This window comes from Bacillus rossius, chromosome 13 (assembly GCF_032445375.1).
Source record: "Bacillus rossius redtenbacheri isolate Brsri chromosome 13, Brsri_v3, whole genome shotgun sequence".
Taxonomy (NCBI): Eukaryota; Metazoa; Arthropoda; class Insecta; order Phasmatodea; family Bacillidae; genus Bacillus; species Bacillus rossius.
In genome coordinates this window covers 26,386,633-26,405,582 of record NC_086340.1, presented here as the reverse complement: position 1 = coordinate 26,405,582, position 18,950 = coordinate 26,386,633, and the positions used below count along the sequence as shown (strand labels likewise).

The 18,950-nt window shown below is 34.6% G+C and overlaps 1 protein-coding gene across 2 annotated transcripts in view; it reads left to right on the top strand.

The window, feature by feature from the left end:
* Positions 1-17,194, top strand: part of LOC134538394 (methanethiol oxidase-like) — a 52,734-nt gene extending 35,540 nt beyond the window's left edge. For both annotated transcript variants that reach the window (XM_063379687.1, XM_063379688.1), the window contains 7 exons: positions 1,040-1,183; positions 6,278-6,443; positions 8,133-8,227; positions 9,652-9,839; positions 14,100-14,245; positions 14,656-14,778; positions 16,928-17,194. In XM_063379687.1, coding sequence (XP_063235757.1) covers positions 1,040-1,183; positions 6,278-6,443; positions 8,133-8,227; positions 9,652-9,839; positions 14,100-14,245; positions 14,656-14,778; positions 16,928-16,976 — 911 coding nt within the window. In that variant the 3' untranslated portion in view covers positions 16,977-17,194. The remainder of the gene's footprint in view (positions 1-1,039; positions 1,184-6,277; positions 6,444-8,132; positions 8,228-9,651; positions 9,840-14,099; positions 14,246-14,655; positions 14,779-16,927) is intronic.
* The last annotated feature ends 1,756 nt before the right edge of the window (positions 17,195-18,950 follow it).

Here is an 18,950-nt window from a genome sequence, read left to right as displayed (position 1 = left end):
GTTGCGTACTTATTCAGTATTTTTTACAACCCAATCCAAAACTATATTTTGCTTTTAGCTCTGTTTTTATAATTTTTATGTTTTAAACCAAGTTGTATATGTACGTTCTGAGAATTTGCAAATCTTATTTTGGTTTTGTTATTTTTAATGTAGGCTTACTTTGTGTATAAGTATGTAGCTATATATTTGTGTGTTGGGCTTAAAGGCTCATCATTCTGGAATTTTTTTATTTATTTTTGTTTGTGATCAGTAGAAAAACACGGATAAAATTATGTAATTCTTTCCAACGTGTTATCGCTTTTACGCACATGGCATTGACTTATTATAAATTCATTATAATATAGTGGAAAATTATAACATTTAATCTGTGGAAAGCCTACACAATAATTAAGTACATTCATTTTATTCATAGCTTTTCCTTATATCTGGTTAGTGGGTGTTCAAATACAACAACCTAAGAAATAATTTTGCTTACAGGTGGAGGGTCAGGTTTAAAAATAATTTCCATATTATGTATGATGGCTTGGGACAAGATTATATGCGATAAAACCTGAGTAACGCCGAAAAGCATGTCAGTGCAGCATATAATGTTGAATTGCAAGTTAATAAACCATAAAGCACCAAAATGAAGCTTAAATAAAATTAATCAGCATTTGAACAAAAGTTAATTCAAATCACAAAATTGTAATCTTTTTAGTTATAAAATTAAATGAACATAATTTATTCAGCATGAATTTTGTACCAACATAAATCTTTGTTTGTTTAAGCTTGTAATCTTATTAGTAACTCATGTTAAATATTCCTGGCTGTACATTATTCACAATCACAAACCTGTGGCAATTTATTTATATTCAAAATAGTTCTGCCTTAGACATGCTTATAAAATATTATTAATTGAATATACTATCTTTATAATTGATAATAATGAATAAACAACAGAATATAACAAAAATTTGCTGTTTTAAAAAATTATGTTAAAAAAATCAATACAATCTTATTTCTAATGATGGCATGTTTCATTTGTATGTCTTTGTTTCAGGTTTGTGGACAGCTGGAGAAAAAAAGGCAAAATTTGGGTATGACTTTTGGTACCAACCGTACCACGATATCATGGTTTCCAGTGAGTGGGGTGCACCGAAAAGTTTCAAGAAGGGGTTCATACCCGAGCATACTATAGACAAGAGTAAGTATATCTTTTCACACACACATTATGAATTCTGTTCAAATTTTTTTTTTAAATTTTATTGTTTTTAACTCTTATGCAATGCAAGCAGCTTGATCGGTGCCGGATTAAAGACGTTGACTATATATGGCATGGCCAGGGGCGCAACAACTAAATTTCCAAAGGGGGGCAATATGTATACCTTTTTATAAAGAATCATTGATCCCCCCTATTGAAGCGGGGGGTCCCTCCCCCGGGAAAATTTGTATTTCAAGGTAGAAAAGGTGCTATTTAAGTAGTTTTATTATCTAAAAATTGATTAAAAAGCTAGTAGAAATAACATATCCGACTTGTACAACACTTTCTTTGCCCCCGTTTGCCCCCACCTCAAGGTTTCAGAGGGGGGGCAAAATACCCTTGCCCCCCCCCCCCCCCCCCCCCCCTCCTGTTGTTGCGCCCCTGGGCATGGCCAATGTTGCTCGGCATCCCTGGGTTTGTAAATTGTATTAGTGAGAGTCACTGTCTCGGATCATTTCTTCATTGAGACATAAAGCTCAATTTAAATTTAATTATGTAGAAGTAATAAAAGGGTTTTAGGTTCGCTACCTACACCAATCAGTCACTTTAGCCTTTGTCTCTGTTTAAAGGGCTCTTTTTAGTTTGATTTGAATTCAAAATAACCTGGAAATCAGATATAGAATTTAAATAATGATTTAGGGGAATTTATTTAATACAACTTTTTATCATAGTTTGAGAACAATATTAACAACATTAAATTTCACATTAGTGGTTAAAAAAAACGTGAACACAACAGCAAAAGAAGTTTAGTTTCAAATATTTAGGGATTTTTGTTTACAGTTTGCTTGCCCTATTTCTACTTATAAAAAAAAATTTTAAGGGTGCATTGTTTCCCAGTCTGAACTCAAACCAGTCTTGCTGTTTACAGTATACATGTTTAAATAAATGCTAGGTAGTTATATCAGATACATTAATAAATTGAAAATGGTATGTACACCAGGCCCTCACTTAGCATGACTATTGCGTTTCTAAAAATGTCCATGTTATTCATAATCACATATTGTGAAGCATTAGTCTCCATAAATAGCAGGCTTATTTATTTAATGTGTTCCAAAATGTGTAGGGAAATATTTTTTAAGTAATATTAGTGGAAAGAATAACACTCAACAGTAAATATGTCACACAGTTTATTGTTATAGGTCTGCTATCGAATACTTTGTATGACAAATACAACACCGCGTAACAGGAGATAGTTATCGTCAGTGGCTGGTTGACTTGCCTGCCCGGGCATGACCTTTCAACTCACGTCGTGTACCTTTTTGTGAACTTCCCAAACCATCCTCTACTAGCAGTGAAACCAATATTACTGTCCGGAGATTTACATTTTAATTTTTCAAAAATTAATGTGCTTATTCGCTGCTTGGTTCACTCCAATCCTGTCAGGTCCTGCGATTTTTTTTTTTCATTGCATCATTCATTTAACAACCTTTTCCACGTGAACCATCTGTTCATTTCTATTCCGATTTCTAATCTCAAATATATTCCCGCTAGTACAACCAATAGCATCAGACTTATATAAACGTCTAATACGTAGTCCTTATTTCGTACGATTGTGTGCACTGTTGGCTTGCGTAAAACTAAAGTGCGACCAACATAAGTGTGACCTTCATGACATTCTGTACGCCGTTATACTTCTAGTTTTGTCTCAAACTCTTGTACACACTGCATTATGCTCTCACTTGGAAGCCAACTGCAGGTGCTTACGCACGTACAGTTACCAGCAGACTAATGGGCAGACTTTGCTTGTGCTTGTGTGAGTTCCCTGCCACTGGCTGGATTGAAGTTCATCACGGCTCGGTCTGTGGCCGGGCGACAACGGTACGGAATGGCAGCATACGCACGGACGTAAAAACATCTGATCGTTTACACTCTGTAGCCACAAATGAACTTGCTATAGCTGATGTTTGTACAACAGCTGATAGCATAGTCAAACCTGCGTGCATTTATTTTCCCCCTTCGTATAGCTATCTGCATGCCATGGTATATCTGTTGTTTACCGAGTTGAAGCAGACTTCGTGGCGTCATGCGCCTGTGGAGATTTCGCGCTAACTGAAATTTACAGAGGTGCTATTCAAGACTGGGGCAGTCAAATAACATTGCGCTAAATGAATTTGCGCAAATTGAAGACGTTCTAACTGAGGGATTAGTGTACTCGTTTATAATTTTCGACAGTGATTTCTCAACCTTTATTTTGATTGTTATATGAGGTGATATGAAACAGCTTCTGTACACTTTGAATACTAAGAAATGTTATTTTTTTCAAAGTGAAAGTGTTTGAAATAAAATTAAATAATAATTTTTTTTATATTTGAAATTTTAACATTTGCACATACCTATTTGTAATTGAAGCATGTTAGAACCCATGACCGGCCCACATCTTTGAATCCAGTGAGTTCTGCTGTAATATTATTTCTATGCTTCTGTTTAATGAATATAATTTTTTTATATTTTAAATAGAGTGAAAGGTCTGTAATCTGGCTTTATGTGGTTCGGAACATTATGTAATCCATAGAGACAAGATCTTATAATTTTATTTTTAGGCAAATTTTTGTTTTTTAAACAAGATTTTGGTGTTATTTTATTTTTATGAACTCTGTTTATTTATAAAGATAGCACAATTTTCAACAAATATGACACTTATTTGTTCAATGATACTTGCTTCACCAAAACAGTGTCATTTTGACTGATAACGTAATACACTTTTACATTATAATAATTTATAATAAGCTTGTCTGACTACTGGGAACAATAAAAATAAATCGGCAAGTATACGTGCATTTGTATATATGTTCCAATGTTGTTCTGTAAAAATTAGTTACTAATAACAGTTGCAATACCAAAAAAAAAACAATTTTCCAATCTTTTTTAGTACATACATTTTGGTACTAACAGAATGCTAAATAATTTACATTAATTGAATTTAATATATTAAAAGATGATAATTTTGTAATCTGATTTGAGTTTCGATTAAATATGCTGATCAATGTTATGAGTTTTGGCACATTTTGGTGCTTAATGGTGTGTTTATTTGCATTTCAATGTTCAGTGGTGTATTATTGACATGCTGGTGTTATTTTGACTTTATCACAATTTACTGTTATCTTGTTCCCAGTAATCCGGCACTAATTGAGCCACTATTAATATAAATGTAAACGTTTGAAATTTTGGATGATGTAACTAAATCACATTATTAATACTTAACCGATTCAGGTAAATTTTAGATCAGAGTTAGTGATCAAGCTGCATTAATACATAAGTTTTACATAATTATAATGTTTCACCCCAAAGCTTCATACTATATCATAAACCTGCTTTCTAAAAAAAACATAATTTCATACCCACCCATTCTAGTGTGCCTTAATTGATGCTTTTAGTAAAAATATAAATATAACTATCTCTGGTTTTTCTTAAGTTAACATTTATGATTCTCACACAACCCATCAAAACTCCTACACTACAATCATAAACCATTCCATTAGTATTCAAGCAGTCATATCATAAGTATATTATAAGCATAAGTACATCATAAGTACTAATTCTTAATTTTCAATTGTAAACCCACTGTTTACGCCTTGTTAACACTGAAGTTATGATGATATGAGAATTTAGCATTGACTGAATGCTAAAGAATACCCATGTTTGCGAACAACATCCACTGCGTTGTACACACACATATGGTTCCAGGTTTGGTTCGAAAGAGAAAATTTTGAAGACACAGAATCCACCAACGTAAAAGTTACGAAACTCAGAATTGCATACTTAAAGAGAAACATTTTGTACGTGTTATTTTTTTTTCTTTTCTTTTTTTTCTGCCAATTCTACTGCAAAGTGGGTGGAAATTGAGTAAGTTTAGTTTTATCATATAAAAAAAATTTGTAAGATGAATGGCATAAAATATATATCCAAGAACTATCAACTGCTCTTTGCTACTTTCTGAAATCCAACACTTAAGGGAGGTTTATTTTTAAGGGAGATAGGGTTTGGTTTTATAATAAAATCCTTGTCCTTCATTGAATCAAGCTAATGTTAAAATATCTGATATGAATATGAACTCACTAAAAGTACAAAACTATCCTTGGGTTAGTATTTTGTTTTAGAAAAAACAACATTTATATCACCGAATCTATTAGGAGTGAAGAAAATAACAGATCATTAATTACAAACACTGTTCGGTACATTGGGTGTCTTTCTGATTTTTTCAAATTTTGACAGCTGAGGTAATTGCAATTGATTTCACTGCAAAAGTTAAAAAAGGTTTCTTGTAAAGTTACCATTCCATTTCATGACCTAGCTTGATCAAACAGTGATTGGTTATTTTAATCGGCACTGAATGGGCCCAAAGACAGTTAAGAGTCATGTAGCCTCATATACTTGTAGCCTCGTATCCTGTAGTTATTCAAACAATCAATCTTCCATATGATCCAACTTTATTTTTACCAACATTTTTCAAATACAGTCACTGAAAATTTAGTCACTGAACATTTAGCCACTACCATGACATAAATGACAAGGCAACAGGAGTTCCTTTGATTTTGATGCAAAATGTCACAGAAAATGATAACTTTGTTATTCCATTCATAAACCTCATATTGTGATTGTTCAAGCAAAAGTAATAATAAACACATCAACTAGTGAAATTGTATTCAGCAACTATTAAGTCTTTGTGCAAGTTTAGCTCCTTAACTATACTGGGTGAAGAACCGAGACTGCCTTTGGCAAACTTTTAGATTTTTTCCTTCATGTTAACCAAGATTAAATATTTTGAGCAGCAGACAAAAAAAAATTATGAAGTGGGTAGCCATAAAATATAATTTTATTCTGGCCTCATTGTCTAGACAGTTTCTACCAATCAAGGATTTATTGACTTTCAGGTATGTCCAACAAATGCAAATGAATTGATAAATAAGAGTTTGAAGCTATCATGGTCAAAACTTAATAGGATTGGCCTTGAAACTTACAATTAATACTTCAGAAATTTAAAAAAAAAATTTAAATTACTTTTTAGTTTAGTTGCCTGGCAGTGCTCCTGTGTTACAGATTTGTATGGCCAGTCGCTGAATTTTTTCTCTTGGAAAGAGAAGAAGTTGGTACAAACTATTGACCTAGGAGAAGATGGTATAGCGCCTCTGGAAGTACGATTCCTTCACGACCCCAAAGAGGCGCAAGGTTACGTTGGCTGTGCTTTGCATTCCAATATCTTCAGGTTAGTGGAAATCTTCTGCACAGGTCTTCTTACACTTTGGGTAGAGGCAATATTTTGTGATGAATAGCGGTAAATTAATCTGAGTTTCGTAATAATACGAAAATCCAAGGCAAAACAGAAAATGCAACACAATTCTCCTGAACAGTTTAATTCTGTATATTAAAATGTAGAATTAAATTCTTGCCGGGCACTGTACCAGGGGAGATGCAACACCAGACGTAGCTCTTAAATAACGAGCAAGAAAGGTGCTAAGCGTAAATATTGGTTTATTTTCAAAACAATCAGAAATACAACAATTTTTAAAATATATACAATATACAGAAATACAATATATTTGCAGAAAGAAAGAATACTCAATAAAATTTTTAAGCCTCTGAAATATTATTTTACAACTTTACTTTAATGAAAACTATTAATGTTTCCAACATTAATAAATGAACACACAATTGTACTATTACTTGATATTACTTAAAAATTACCTCAAAATTTGTTATAGCAGCAATAACATCTATATTCATTTTATTATATTACAACTTCAATTACCTTTAAAATAACGTATAAGCTTTATTAAAATCTACGAAAACATGACTCAAGTTCATTAAAAGAAGACATTACTTAAATTCCGTGCAACTAACTGTCTTACCGCAATATCTTTTCAGTAGACACCCCTCGAGCACTGTGGGTGCAGATTACAGTAGCACTCGCCGTTGCGTTGGTTGTCCCCTGGTCGTGGCCCCCCAGGAATGACGACGTACTTGGCAAGATGTGGACCGTCTAGTAGCCAGCTCTCGACAGATGACCATGGTAACTTGTTCCCATGATGCCCCAAGGCAAACATTGTCTTTGTACTCGCACTGTGGCTTGGTCCCGTGACTTGTTCGACGTCCTCTGTTTCTTGCGTGGCGAGTAATTTCGCAACTGCGGAGAACGCTTCTAGCCCACACAAACCATTAACGCCAAGAAACTGCGTTTATCACTCAACATCAAAAGTCGTTCACGGGCTGACGTTTCTGTTAAGCGCTGGAATAGTGTTAGTTGCTCTCATAACATAGAGTACTAACGTTCTGCTGCGTACTCCTTAGCCAGCCGATCTATGTTATGCTTGCCACAATTTTCATTGTTTCCTTACTTGTTGGCAATGTACCTGTGACTGCCTTCTTGAAAAGACGTCTTTCTTTTAGCATGGAGTTACATCTACAACAAACACTGTTCCGCTCTAACAGTTTCACTCTGTTATTCCGCTTCAAATGTACCTTATTTTATTTGCTACAGAATATCTTCAATCAACGTAACTACCTTGGTACATCACATTGGTGACTAGTGAAAGAATTCTTCGTGACGCTGGTTACCTTCTGACGTAGATCTGCTCTATGTTCTTGATACAGCTCGTTGGGCTAAGTTTGTCTATTAAATAGTACATCGATGCAAAGGCCAAGTCCAGTAGAATTAATCCTGGTACTTGTTCCGGCAGCGTGGCATCGTACAAGTTCAGTTCGTCGGCGCGCGGGGCAGCGTGAACGCAGCTTCGGAGACAAGGCAGCGCTGTTTGCACGACACGGTCTGGTCTCCGGTAACTGGCCAACTCTCATTGGCCTGCTGGTGTCCCCTCTTCATACCTCCAGCAAGGGCAACAAATTTTTCCATTAGTGATAAATTGTAATAAAGCCTCAGCCACTTTGTTTCTTGCAGGTTTTATAAGGAAGACAGTGGTTCCTGGGCGGCAGAACGTGTGATAAGTGTGCCTCCGAAGCAAGTAGAAGGCTGGATTGCACCAAAAATGTATGGTAAGACACTGACATACATTACTGTTTAGGGAAAGAGATAGGAATTTGTAAGAAATCATCTTGGTGTCAACAGTTATTAGATCTTAACAATTTTCTGACATTTTAATTTTAAAATTTTGCCTTCGTTAAAGCAGAGTAAAATAACCGGAATCGTAATGTTGCCCATAATGTACTTGTACCAGTTATTCATTCCGTTGAAGCTCCATTGTCATATCAACTCTCCTCATCTTAATGATCGCAATGTCTACGAGATGTAAGCCACAGTTAATTTGTTTCCTTGTTTGTTCGTTCAGTACCAAATTCATACCTATGCCAAAATATTTTAAAAGTTTTTTTTTGTTGGTTTTATTGACACTTGGCAGCTTAAATAGAATTTCATAATAAGAATTTTTTTTATCAACCAAAAAAAATTAAATTGAACAATTTATCCTGTTGAGTTGACTCCAACATAGTAAATAGTAACAAATGTAATTGTTTTAAGTGTGTTCAAAAAGAAAGGTGATAAGAATGTACTCTTAATATAAGACTGTGTAATTAATTATTACTTGGCCTTCAGAGTTAGTGGCTGCCGTGGCTATGTAAATATTTTAGCACAGAACCAAACATTTTTTTAGGTCCAACATAGCCTGTAACCATTGTAAAAAACTTGAAACTTAATTTTCATAATCATATTCTAGCATTCTAGGTCAGTGGTGTTGATAAGTTTTTTTTTCTTTGGGCAGCTTGGTCTACAAACGTTATGCTAAGCTTGTGAATGAATCCAATTTTGAAAGTTTACTTAAGATGCATGTAAATTTTGTAACTAGGGAGTGATATATATTTTATAATCTTAAGTTTATCAAAATGTTGGTAATTTGTTAGAAATATGGCACAATCCTTTTTGTTAACATGCAAATAGAACCTAGAAAAAGAGAGAGACTGGTTTTGCGCAGGACTAAAGGACACTCGTGTGATTTGTAGTTGTCACAGCATAAGCTTTTCACTTCTAGGTCCGACCCGAGATGCTAGTTGTTTGGCCTTAGATGAAAAACTACAACTTTGGGAATTTATTTTGTCTCATTGACCGAGTTGCATCCTTGACATCACCATCCTATACATTAAATGAACAGTTTTCAAATGGTAGCACGGTTGCACAAAGTGTGAGTGGTCAGACGACTCACATCTCGCCTGGAGTTTCGCCAAGTGATTGGGTTTTCTCGGGGTGCTCCCATTTTAATAAATGCAGTCCATCAATGCTACAATCTTATCTTATTGCCTCTCATCATGTTATCTGACTGTGACAATTAATTTATTAATTTCACAAACTAAGAATATCTGGTAATTACACAAGCGCTTCTTTGCCTGCAGATTACTAATTTGCATATTATTAATATAGTTTTACATGTCAGTTAAAATAGGTTTGGTTTTTTTTTTGTTTTGTTGAGGTATGGTGTCGGACATTCTGTTGTCCCTTGACGACCGATTCCTCTACTTCAGCAACTGGCTTCATGGGGACGTAAGGCAGTACGACATAACGGACCGTCGCCGTCCAAAACTGGTTGGTCAGGTGTTCCTCGGAGGCAGCATTCTGAAAGGAGGCCCTGTCAAAGTAGTACAAGACGAGGAACTGAAGGTGCTTACTGTCGCGGTTATTAACATTATAATTAGAGTGATTTCTCATACTTCATACAGTCTATCTAAAAAATAAAAGTTATGGTACTTACTCCATGTAAATGAACTACGCAAGAAACACTAGAAAGCAAGAAGCGCAAGCCGCAAAGCTTTAAATAACGGTTTTTAATATATCGGTATATAAATTATGCAAGATACAAAAATGCAACACAAGCATTGGCCCACTTTGAACTTTCAGAATTTTTGTATTATTTTTCTGCTTTCTGCATTTGAAGTTGAAGTGTTCCAAAAACTTTTATAGATGCAGAAGCTAAGTGTATATAAGGGTAAGATTGTCTTTTCATCATACATCATGTTCACACTTATTAAACTATTATATAGTGAAAGAAAATCAAACTATAAAGAACTTCACATGTTTTATGGGGAAATACATATTAGCAATGAAAAAAAGCCTGATAAAGAAAATTTTTCTACGATTTTAAAATTTCAAGTTTTAGTTATGATGATGCTTGTGACATGTATGTTTTATCAACTACTTCGGTTTTCTTGTTTTTGTTGGGTTTTGCATCCTTGTGCTCTTGCATTTCTTGTAAAGTTTATAAATGTGCAACTTTTGGAATGAAACTTTTAGTTCGACAAGTAAATAAAATATGACACAGCATTCTTAATATTGAAGAGAATCAACAAATTTTTTCAACATATCTTCTTTGTTATAAGATTTTTTTTTTGCTACTAAATTATTGTTATTATTAAAGTTATTGTTTCTTGTTATGACTATTTAAGTGCATAAAATTATTCCAGTATAGTTTCACCATCATAAAGTTTCATTTGGTACATTAATTTGTCTAGTACATTACAGATATTCATAAAAGGGAATATCTACTTGTGTATGCTACCACATGCAGGTCTGCCATTCTAACAATTTTGGCTCGTGGGTGTAGAGTAATGGTCATGCGCGTTGAAAGACATCCGGTTAAATTTCTATTTCTTGTGCACATTTTGTTTCATACAAAAATTTCAACGCCCTTAAAGAAGTGCCTGTAACTGCAATAATTATTATAATTTGACTTAAAAAAATTAATGTGTTTTTGTTTGTATCTGTTGTGGTGATCACTGCAAGTATGTGGTACAGTCCCCTAATGTTTTTTAGCCAATCGTGGATGCGCAGTCCTTCCACTCAGGTTGAGCTTTCCTGCTATGGGGGGGGGGGGGGGGGGGAGTGACCATGAAATTATAGTGACCACATTGTCCTTGGCCTTTATGTGTCATGCCCACCCCAAAAATCCTCAAATGCTGGTGGGCATGTGACAAATACATAAAAAATAGTTTAGGACCTCAAGTAAAGAAACCGATATGTATTAGCAATTTTAATATCTTATGCAATATTAATGAAATATAAATACTTTATTTCTCATTCAGCTGATAAAATATATATTTTTATTTTCAACTGCTGCTGAATTCTATGTCTGTAGACTGACTACCTTTTCACCCTTGCTAAGGGGTGAAATTTCATAATGATATATAGTCTAGTGCTTAAATTTATATAAGACCAGTGATACTAACTCCCAGGCACATCCACCAGTAATCATATTTACGCATGCAATAAAACGCACGTAAAGAAAACTCGATAAAATTTACGTCAAATACTGGACTTAACAAAATAACTAAACTGGGTATAGTAATGAGTTATTTCATCTATTAAATAGTTTCAAAAAGTATGAAGCTATAAAAATATTAATTTAAAAAAACTAAAAATATATCAGGACTTATATTTTTCTTAAAGTTCTTTCAAAAGGTATTTTTGTTTCCTTCTAAATTTGATAACCCAAGCATTGCTTGCTTGAATTTCTTGATTCTTTTTGAGGATAAATTTTGTTTATATAGCACATGTAATAAGCTGAACTAGTTGTTGCCAAATTCAATTTTGCCAAAATTATTGTGCCATAACATTAGCAGACCAATAGACAACCGGCTATACGTGCAAGATTTATTGTACAAAACACTGATAGACACACATTATTTCTGACGTTTTACTAATTTTCTCTGTTTCCATAATATATAAGCATCACTCCGCTGTCTCGAAACTGTAGGTATAAATCCGTTATAAATACGGAAAATCTGTAATACTTGGCAGCAATTTATATTAACATCTATTAAAAAGTTCTAGAACAGTCCTTTCAATAGTTTTTACATGATGCCCAATCAAGTGGATAAAAAAATTTTAAATTATGTAATTGAACTCATAACCATGTAAATAACCAGTTTTTTTATTTTTAAAATAAATTCATGCAATGTACAGTTTTTTTATTTTTAACTATTAAATTATTTGTATGGATTATTTACAATGGTCATTAGGCTTTTAAATATTTTAGGTGTGTTTTAAAAGGATTGTATTTTTACTACCAAATACACCAGAGACTACCAGACAGCTCTATACTAACATTACAAACAAGAGTGTAAAAAATAACCTAGCGGAAAGAGATGTGACTACAAAAATTATTTTATAAATAAATGGTTAAATTATATTTTATAAATCTGGTGCCAAATATGAATAGCTTCTTCTTAAGAATTTTTAAGCACTAGAGATTATTCACGCCAATAATTTTGTGTAGTGATTAAAAATATATTTTCTGTGAGAAAATGTCATAATGTTATAATGTTGGTATACAACTCTCAATTAACTAAACTTTGATTAATGAAGGTTCGTATTTATGTACTAACCATTGTCGGAAGCTTTAATAAAATTAACCTCAATGATGAAATTTACTGGTTAAGTGAATCATGAAGTGACATGAAAGAATTTACCCTGAAGAAAAAAGCTGGGATAATGTTATTAAAAAAAAAGTACCTCTAAGTCAATTGAAAAACATGACGATTTTCGAATACATCAATGTTATTCATGATTTAGCTTATCCACATTAACTCGATTAATCGAGGCTTTACTGTATATGTATTAAATAGATACATTGTTCTTACTGGGCATGCGGTCTGCCCTTTATTGGACTGATGCAAGTTTTTTTTCCCTATTTGTGTGTTGAGAATCTTAGCTAGGTAGTGTTTTTGTCTAAAAGCTTAGTGGTATCTTTAAAGAAAATAAAATCAAACACTACACAAAATTTATGATTTTGTGTGAAAATCCATGAGCTCATATATCTCCTTCTGGGGTGGTACCATTTCGTAAATTATTGAATAAATTCTTTTAAACGTTTCTTCGCCCATATATTTCCTTTATTCTCTGATGTCGTCATTCCAGTTTATTTTAGCCAAAGCGTGTTCAACTATTCAGCCCGCTACAGGCTGGTAAAGGATCGGTTACGATCAACGAAAATATCAGTCCTTCTTTTCAGGGCCCCCTAACAAATTAGGACAATGTTTAAGTTCCGACCAGAGGCTGTGATGCCAGTGGAACCTGCCCTGTGTGCATGACACACAACTTGGCTGCCAGGGCTGTCCAACAACTCTGCACGCACCCGCGCGAAAGACAAGATACTTCTCACATAAAAATTCACCGTCTTGTTTCCCTTCCGCTCACTGCCTCGGCTTCCAGGGATCCTCAATCCGTTTCCTCGGCACCAAAAAAAACCCTCAGTAAAAAAAAAAACTGACCAGTTAATGGTGGGAAAAGTCCAGGTCTCTCACGTCTTAATCCAGTTGCGGCTCGTGACTCACGGTTTGTTTCGGTGTTTCAAACGACGTTCGGCCCCGGCAGTCGCAGTAGGCCGGGTTCTCATCGTCGTCCCAGGCAGCCGAAGTCCACCAGCTGCAACGTCCGCTCGCCTCCGTGGTCACCCGTCAAGTCCTCACTCGTTTCCTTGCGCGCCGTCACGACTGCCGTGCTCGCCGCTCACCTGGTGGCCGCCACCAGCAACATAATCCAGGGGCACCAACAACACACCCGTGGAGCTTGTTCCCTAATTGTACTAAGCATTCTAAAGTTGTTTCACAACTCCAAATCATAAGCTGTATCAAATTAAAAAAAAAAAATACTGAAATAAATTTACATAATTATGGCACGTAAATTAATTTAACATTTATGTTTTAAAAGAAACAGTAACAAATAAGCAGAATATTCAGAAGTAGTATGTATTTAAAAAAATCTGTAAAACTAAATGAAGCAAAAAAAAATCAGAAATATAATTTTTAACCAGGCAAAACGTATAGACATTTGTGGTGCATGGTGCCACGCTCTCCAGTATTGGTCTCTGTGTGTTTGCTCGTATGTTGAGTGCGCAGTTGTGACTGCGTCTCTGCTTGAACCCAGGAGCAGCCGGAACCCGCTGAGGTGAAAGGCAGACGCCTGCACGCCGCGCCGCAGATGCTGCAGCTCAGCTTGGACGGGAAGCGGTTGTACGTGTCTTCCTCGCTTTATTCCCCGTGGGACAAGCAGTTTTATCCTGAAACGAAACAGTAAGTTTGACTCGAGTACGTAATCTGCACGTCAGAACCAAACGAGCCTAACTCGCAACTGAAAAATTTACAGGAGAGTAAGAAGTGCTGCTCTTTAAATGGTATTGTGTTCTCTGTCAACCTTAATATGTTGCTGGCATGCACATAACAATTTACCAAAGTTTCATCGCAATAGGGTGAATGCTATAGGAATGCATAGGGGGACAAACAAACAAACATTAATTTTTATGTGTATTTAGATTTTCCTTTATATAGCTGCAATTTGATTTTCTATCCAATTGCTAACCAGTTTTTTTTTAACTTCAGGACAGACACCCATTCCATGGATACGACTTGCACGCCACCTATTGTAAGTTATCTCACCTAGCCATTGTTTTTATTCTTTACTATATGACATTTTGTTTTTGCAGGCGAGGTTCTTGGCTTGTGAAAATAGACGTGGACACAGAAAAGGGAGGACTTACACTTGATAAAAATTTTCTTATTGATTTTGGTGGAGAACCCGATGGTCCAGTGCTAGCGCACGAGATGAGGTAAGTTTGTAGTTTCCGGACTGGCCTTTGGTAAAGTTTTGTCTTCTTGCTTGAAATGTAGGAAATTTAACACATATTTATAGAGTAGTATATTGATCCCATGTAGGGATTCTGGGTTAAAAAAAAATGTAATTTTAAAATGAAACAAGGTGTCTTTCTTTTAGCTGTTCCATTGCAGTCTTTGGCATGATTCAAATTGATGGACACTGAGTTGGTGCCCACTGATTTTGAGCCCACTGTTAGGATTTTGAATCTTTCCCCATAAAAAGCCTGTGTGCATGGCAGTGCAATGCAAAAGCTTACTTTGATATTTTTATTCTGACTTTTGCCTTTCGTTGATAAGCTTTCTGTCAATTGTACAGTGAGCGTAAATCTGACACACGGTGGATGAATTCTTGAAACAAAATCGACCTAAACAACGGTAGCGTGTTCGACCGTGTTGTCAGAGTGGTTATATCATTCTGGCTGATAAACCCGAGGTACTCAAGTTTGATTCCCAGCCTGGTTGGTAATTTTTTTCACTGGTAGAAAATTTAATTTCTGGTATCAAGGACTGGTGTTTAGTTGTCACTTTGTGTCCATACTGCATAAGGCAGCAGAGAACCACTGCAGAGTCACCCTGAAGTGGAAAAGGTGCTCATCATGGCTTCCAATACCACCGTGTTACCTGGGGGTCATGGTGCTCAGACACGGGTGTCAAGGAATCGTCACCATAGACACCCGACCCTCAAAGTAACACTGTTTGATCAGCGCAGTTTTGAAGTAACTACGCCAATAAACTACGGCATGATTTGAAATAGCACGATAAAAGATTAGAAATAGCGTTGTTTTCTTGTTAATTTTTATTTCCGTGCGCCCACAACGGCAACAGCACTTGTGTAGCATTAAATACAACGAATTAAGAATGTGACTAATCAACAAACAATACTTTGCTCATTTCTTAACAGCTATTCGCTTCTTTCATTGCATATTTATCTCAGACGATGCCCATGTCTTAAGCCAGAATTTATTTAATGCCAACCCACATATGAGCAGCAGCTCTGGAAAATAAAGCTAAAAGCTTCCAGGGTTAGTTAACATCATGCTTACTAGGACACGCTAGTGGCAAATCAATGCAGTTACACATGTACAGAGTCTGTAATTATTACGTTAAAAAATTAAATAATCTTTTTAATAATAGATCATGTTAATTTATGCTTTTTTAATTTTTATTAGAACTGGCATATATATCCTATATTAATAACATTATTGTTTTGTAACTCAGAAATTTTAGCGCCTACTTAGGAATGCTATGCCATATTATGTAAACAATGTGGTACTAGAATTTTTTTAAATTTAATGTTAGGTTTTTTAATCTCAAAGTGTTATTCACATTTATTTAAATATACTTCAAGTGTATTTAGACAAATATTTGTACTGTAAATTAGTTTTAACTGGAGCAGTGTCTTTGTTAAATTGGTAGCCAGCAGGCACACTTACCTGATTGGAAAACAAATTGTTTCTGATTACATGTACTGTTATGGAAAAAAAGTATTTGATTAACACTATGTTTTCCTGGAACGAATTAGTTATTTCGAGGGGCAGATTTACGTGTACACACACACACACACACACACACACACACACACACACATGTATATATACATATAAATCTGGAGTAATGTATAGTCTGTAATAGTTTTGAACTATTTTTTAGTTTTCAATAAATAAATTGTATGTAATCTTACACATTAAATTTTCTGTTTATTAAATCATTACAGCTTTAAATTAGTTTAGAAATTAAATATTCTCCGTGCAATGTAATGAGACTAAAATATGGTAAACTAAGGAATCTCACACTCTTGTTGATGGAAATATATGTACCTAGTTTGACAACTCATACTTCATAGAGCTCAGTACAACACTGTCAAAGCATGCAACATTTAACTATCACACTATTAGTGAACAGCTTGCAGAATTTGTATGTGTATTTCAACATTGACTATTATGAAATATGTAAGCAGAATACAGTTTATCATGTGAACTAAAAAAAAAATAAGGTAGAAAAATATGCACCAATCTCCACACATATAAATTGCATGTATTGAACTGTATATTTGTATGCTATCAATTATTTTTTTGATTCTTAATGTAAAATTGTATTTTACAGATACCCTGGTGGAGATTGTACATCAGATATATGGCTTGCAAATGAGTAATTTGGACACCAAATATTTTCAGAACTGAAATGGAAATCTTATGTTTACATTTCATGTAACACATGAACATATAAATATCAGAACATATCAATGTTATTTTTTTGAAAAAATATAAGAGTTTTGGTGAATCTGTATTTTGTATCCATATATAGTTTTTTGTGTATTTTTTGGTTTTTAAAATAAATATCTAATGGATTCCATCAGGATTTTAAACACAATTTTAAATTGCAGTGTTTTATAGCCTTTCCCATTTCTCATTTCCCCCTTGAACACAAGTTCAGAAAGCAATGAAAGTCTAGTGAAATAAAACTTATAAAAATTTGGGAGGAATATTAATTACTAAGTAAAAAAATTAATTCAAATTACACTACGAAGACAACAAGAGCAGCATTGCTGCTCGAAAATTCTAAAAACATTTAACATATATAAAATAATATACTCTGAAATGGGATGTACCCCCAAAACTCTGAATGAAGTTTGTAAAAGATTCAGAATATTGTTGTTTATTATTTTTTGGAAAAAAAAAAAAAAAAAAACATTGTTGTTAAGTCAACAAGAAAATTTCAGTAGATTGATTTCCTCAAAGTGATAAATTAAATAGGCAATGATGTACGAGGGTTGTCTGTAAAGTTTCCGACCTCAACATGAAGATGGCAGCACTCGTCAACGAAAATTGGGGAATGTGTTTAGTCATGTTTTGGAATATACTGTCTGAAATTTCAGCCATTTTGGACGAGCAGTTGTTTTTTAACAATTGTTTGCATGAGTCTCTGCATAATAGTTGTTTACGAACGTGATGCCTCCTCATTCAGTAAAAATGTATGTCCTCTGAGTGTAACTTTTAGCCTAGGGAACAAAAAAAAATGTCAGTTGGGTTTATATCTGGTGAGTTAGGAGGGTGGTCAAGCAGTTCAAACCGCAGTTTGTAGATTTTCAGCATGGCAACCACTGAGGTGTGAGCTGGTGCATTGTTCTGGTGAAACAAATTTGACATTTTTTTTGCAATTTCTGCCTTCAGCTTGTCAAGTAATGATGCGTAGTTATGTTATTCTGTTTCCAAAATAATTTATTAAGACAATTCCATGACTAGCCTAGAAAACAGTATCTCTGTTTTTTCTCCGGCCAAAGGAACAAACAGTCTTTGCATTTTTTTGGAGCTGATTCTCCCTTCGCGGTTTTTGGTGTCGCAGACGTTCATCGTCACCCGAGCTGGTGTGACCATGTTTGAATTGAGCTGCCTGAAATATCCCTGTGGTAAATGATGGCGCAAAGTCGCAGTGCACACCGTCCAACTCGTCTTCAATTAGCGTAGGCATATTGCCTTTCAAAAACAAATATTTAATGAATCTTTGATACACATTTTTTTTTCTTTTCATTTTCACAAAAATCGACTCACGAAAACAATGGTTAAAAAATCAATTCACGTCCAAATTGGCTGAAATTTCAGGCAGCATATTCCAAAACATGACTAAACACATTCCCCAATCTTCGTTGACGAGTGCTGCCATCTTCATGTTGAGGACGGAGACTTTTCAGACAACCCTCATATGGGATGAAAAACTAGCTTTGTCATTAATGGCTCATATTCCCATGCCGTAAACTTCTTTTGCCGTCCTTTAAATGATTACACAATTCGCTGATGTCTAGCATAATGCCAGACATGCTTTCATGAAGGTTGTTAGCCAGGGCAGTTTCAGGGCCGGACAAGCTGGGGAACAACAACCCTATGTTTGTTATTAAATTGTTAGCGACAAGTTTTTATAGTTTTATTTTTAGCCCGATTTCATTTTTAAAACAAGGTTTTTTTCTTTTATTTTTATAAAAGAAGTTTTTTTCATCTTGGTCTGCCAAAATAGTGGTAAAATTTGTATGCTGCATTTTTATGATAAAATAATCTGTAATAAATTGGTCTGAAACAGATACATTCAGAACAACAAAAATGATTAGTGAGCATTTGTGATTTAAAAGTGATCC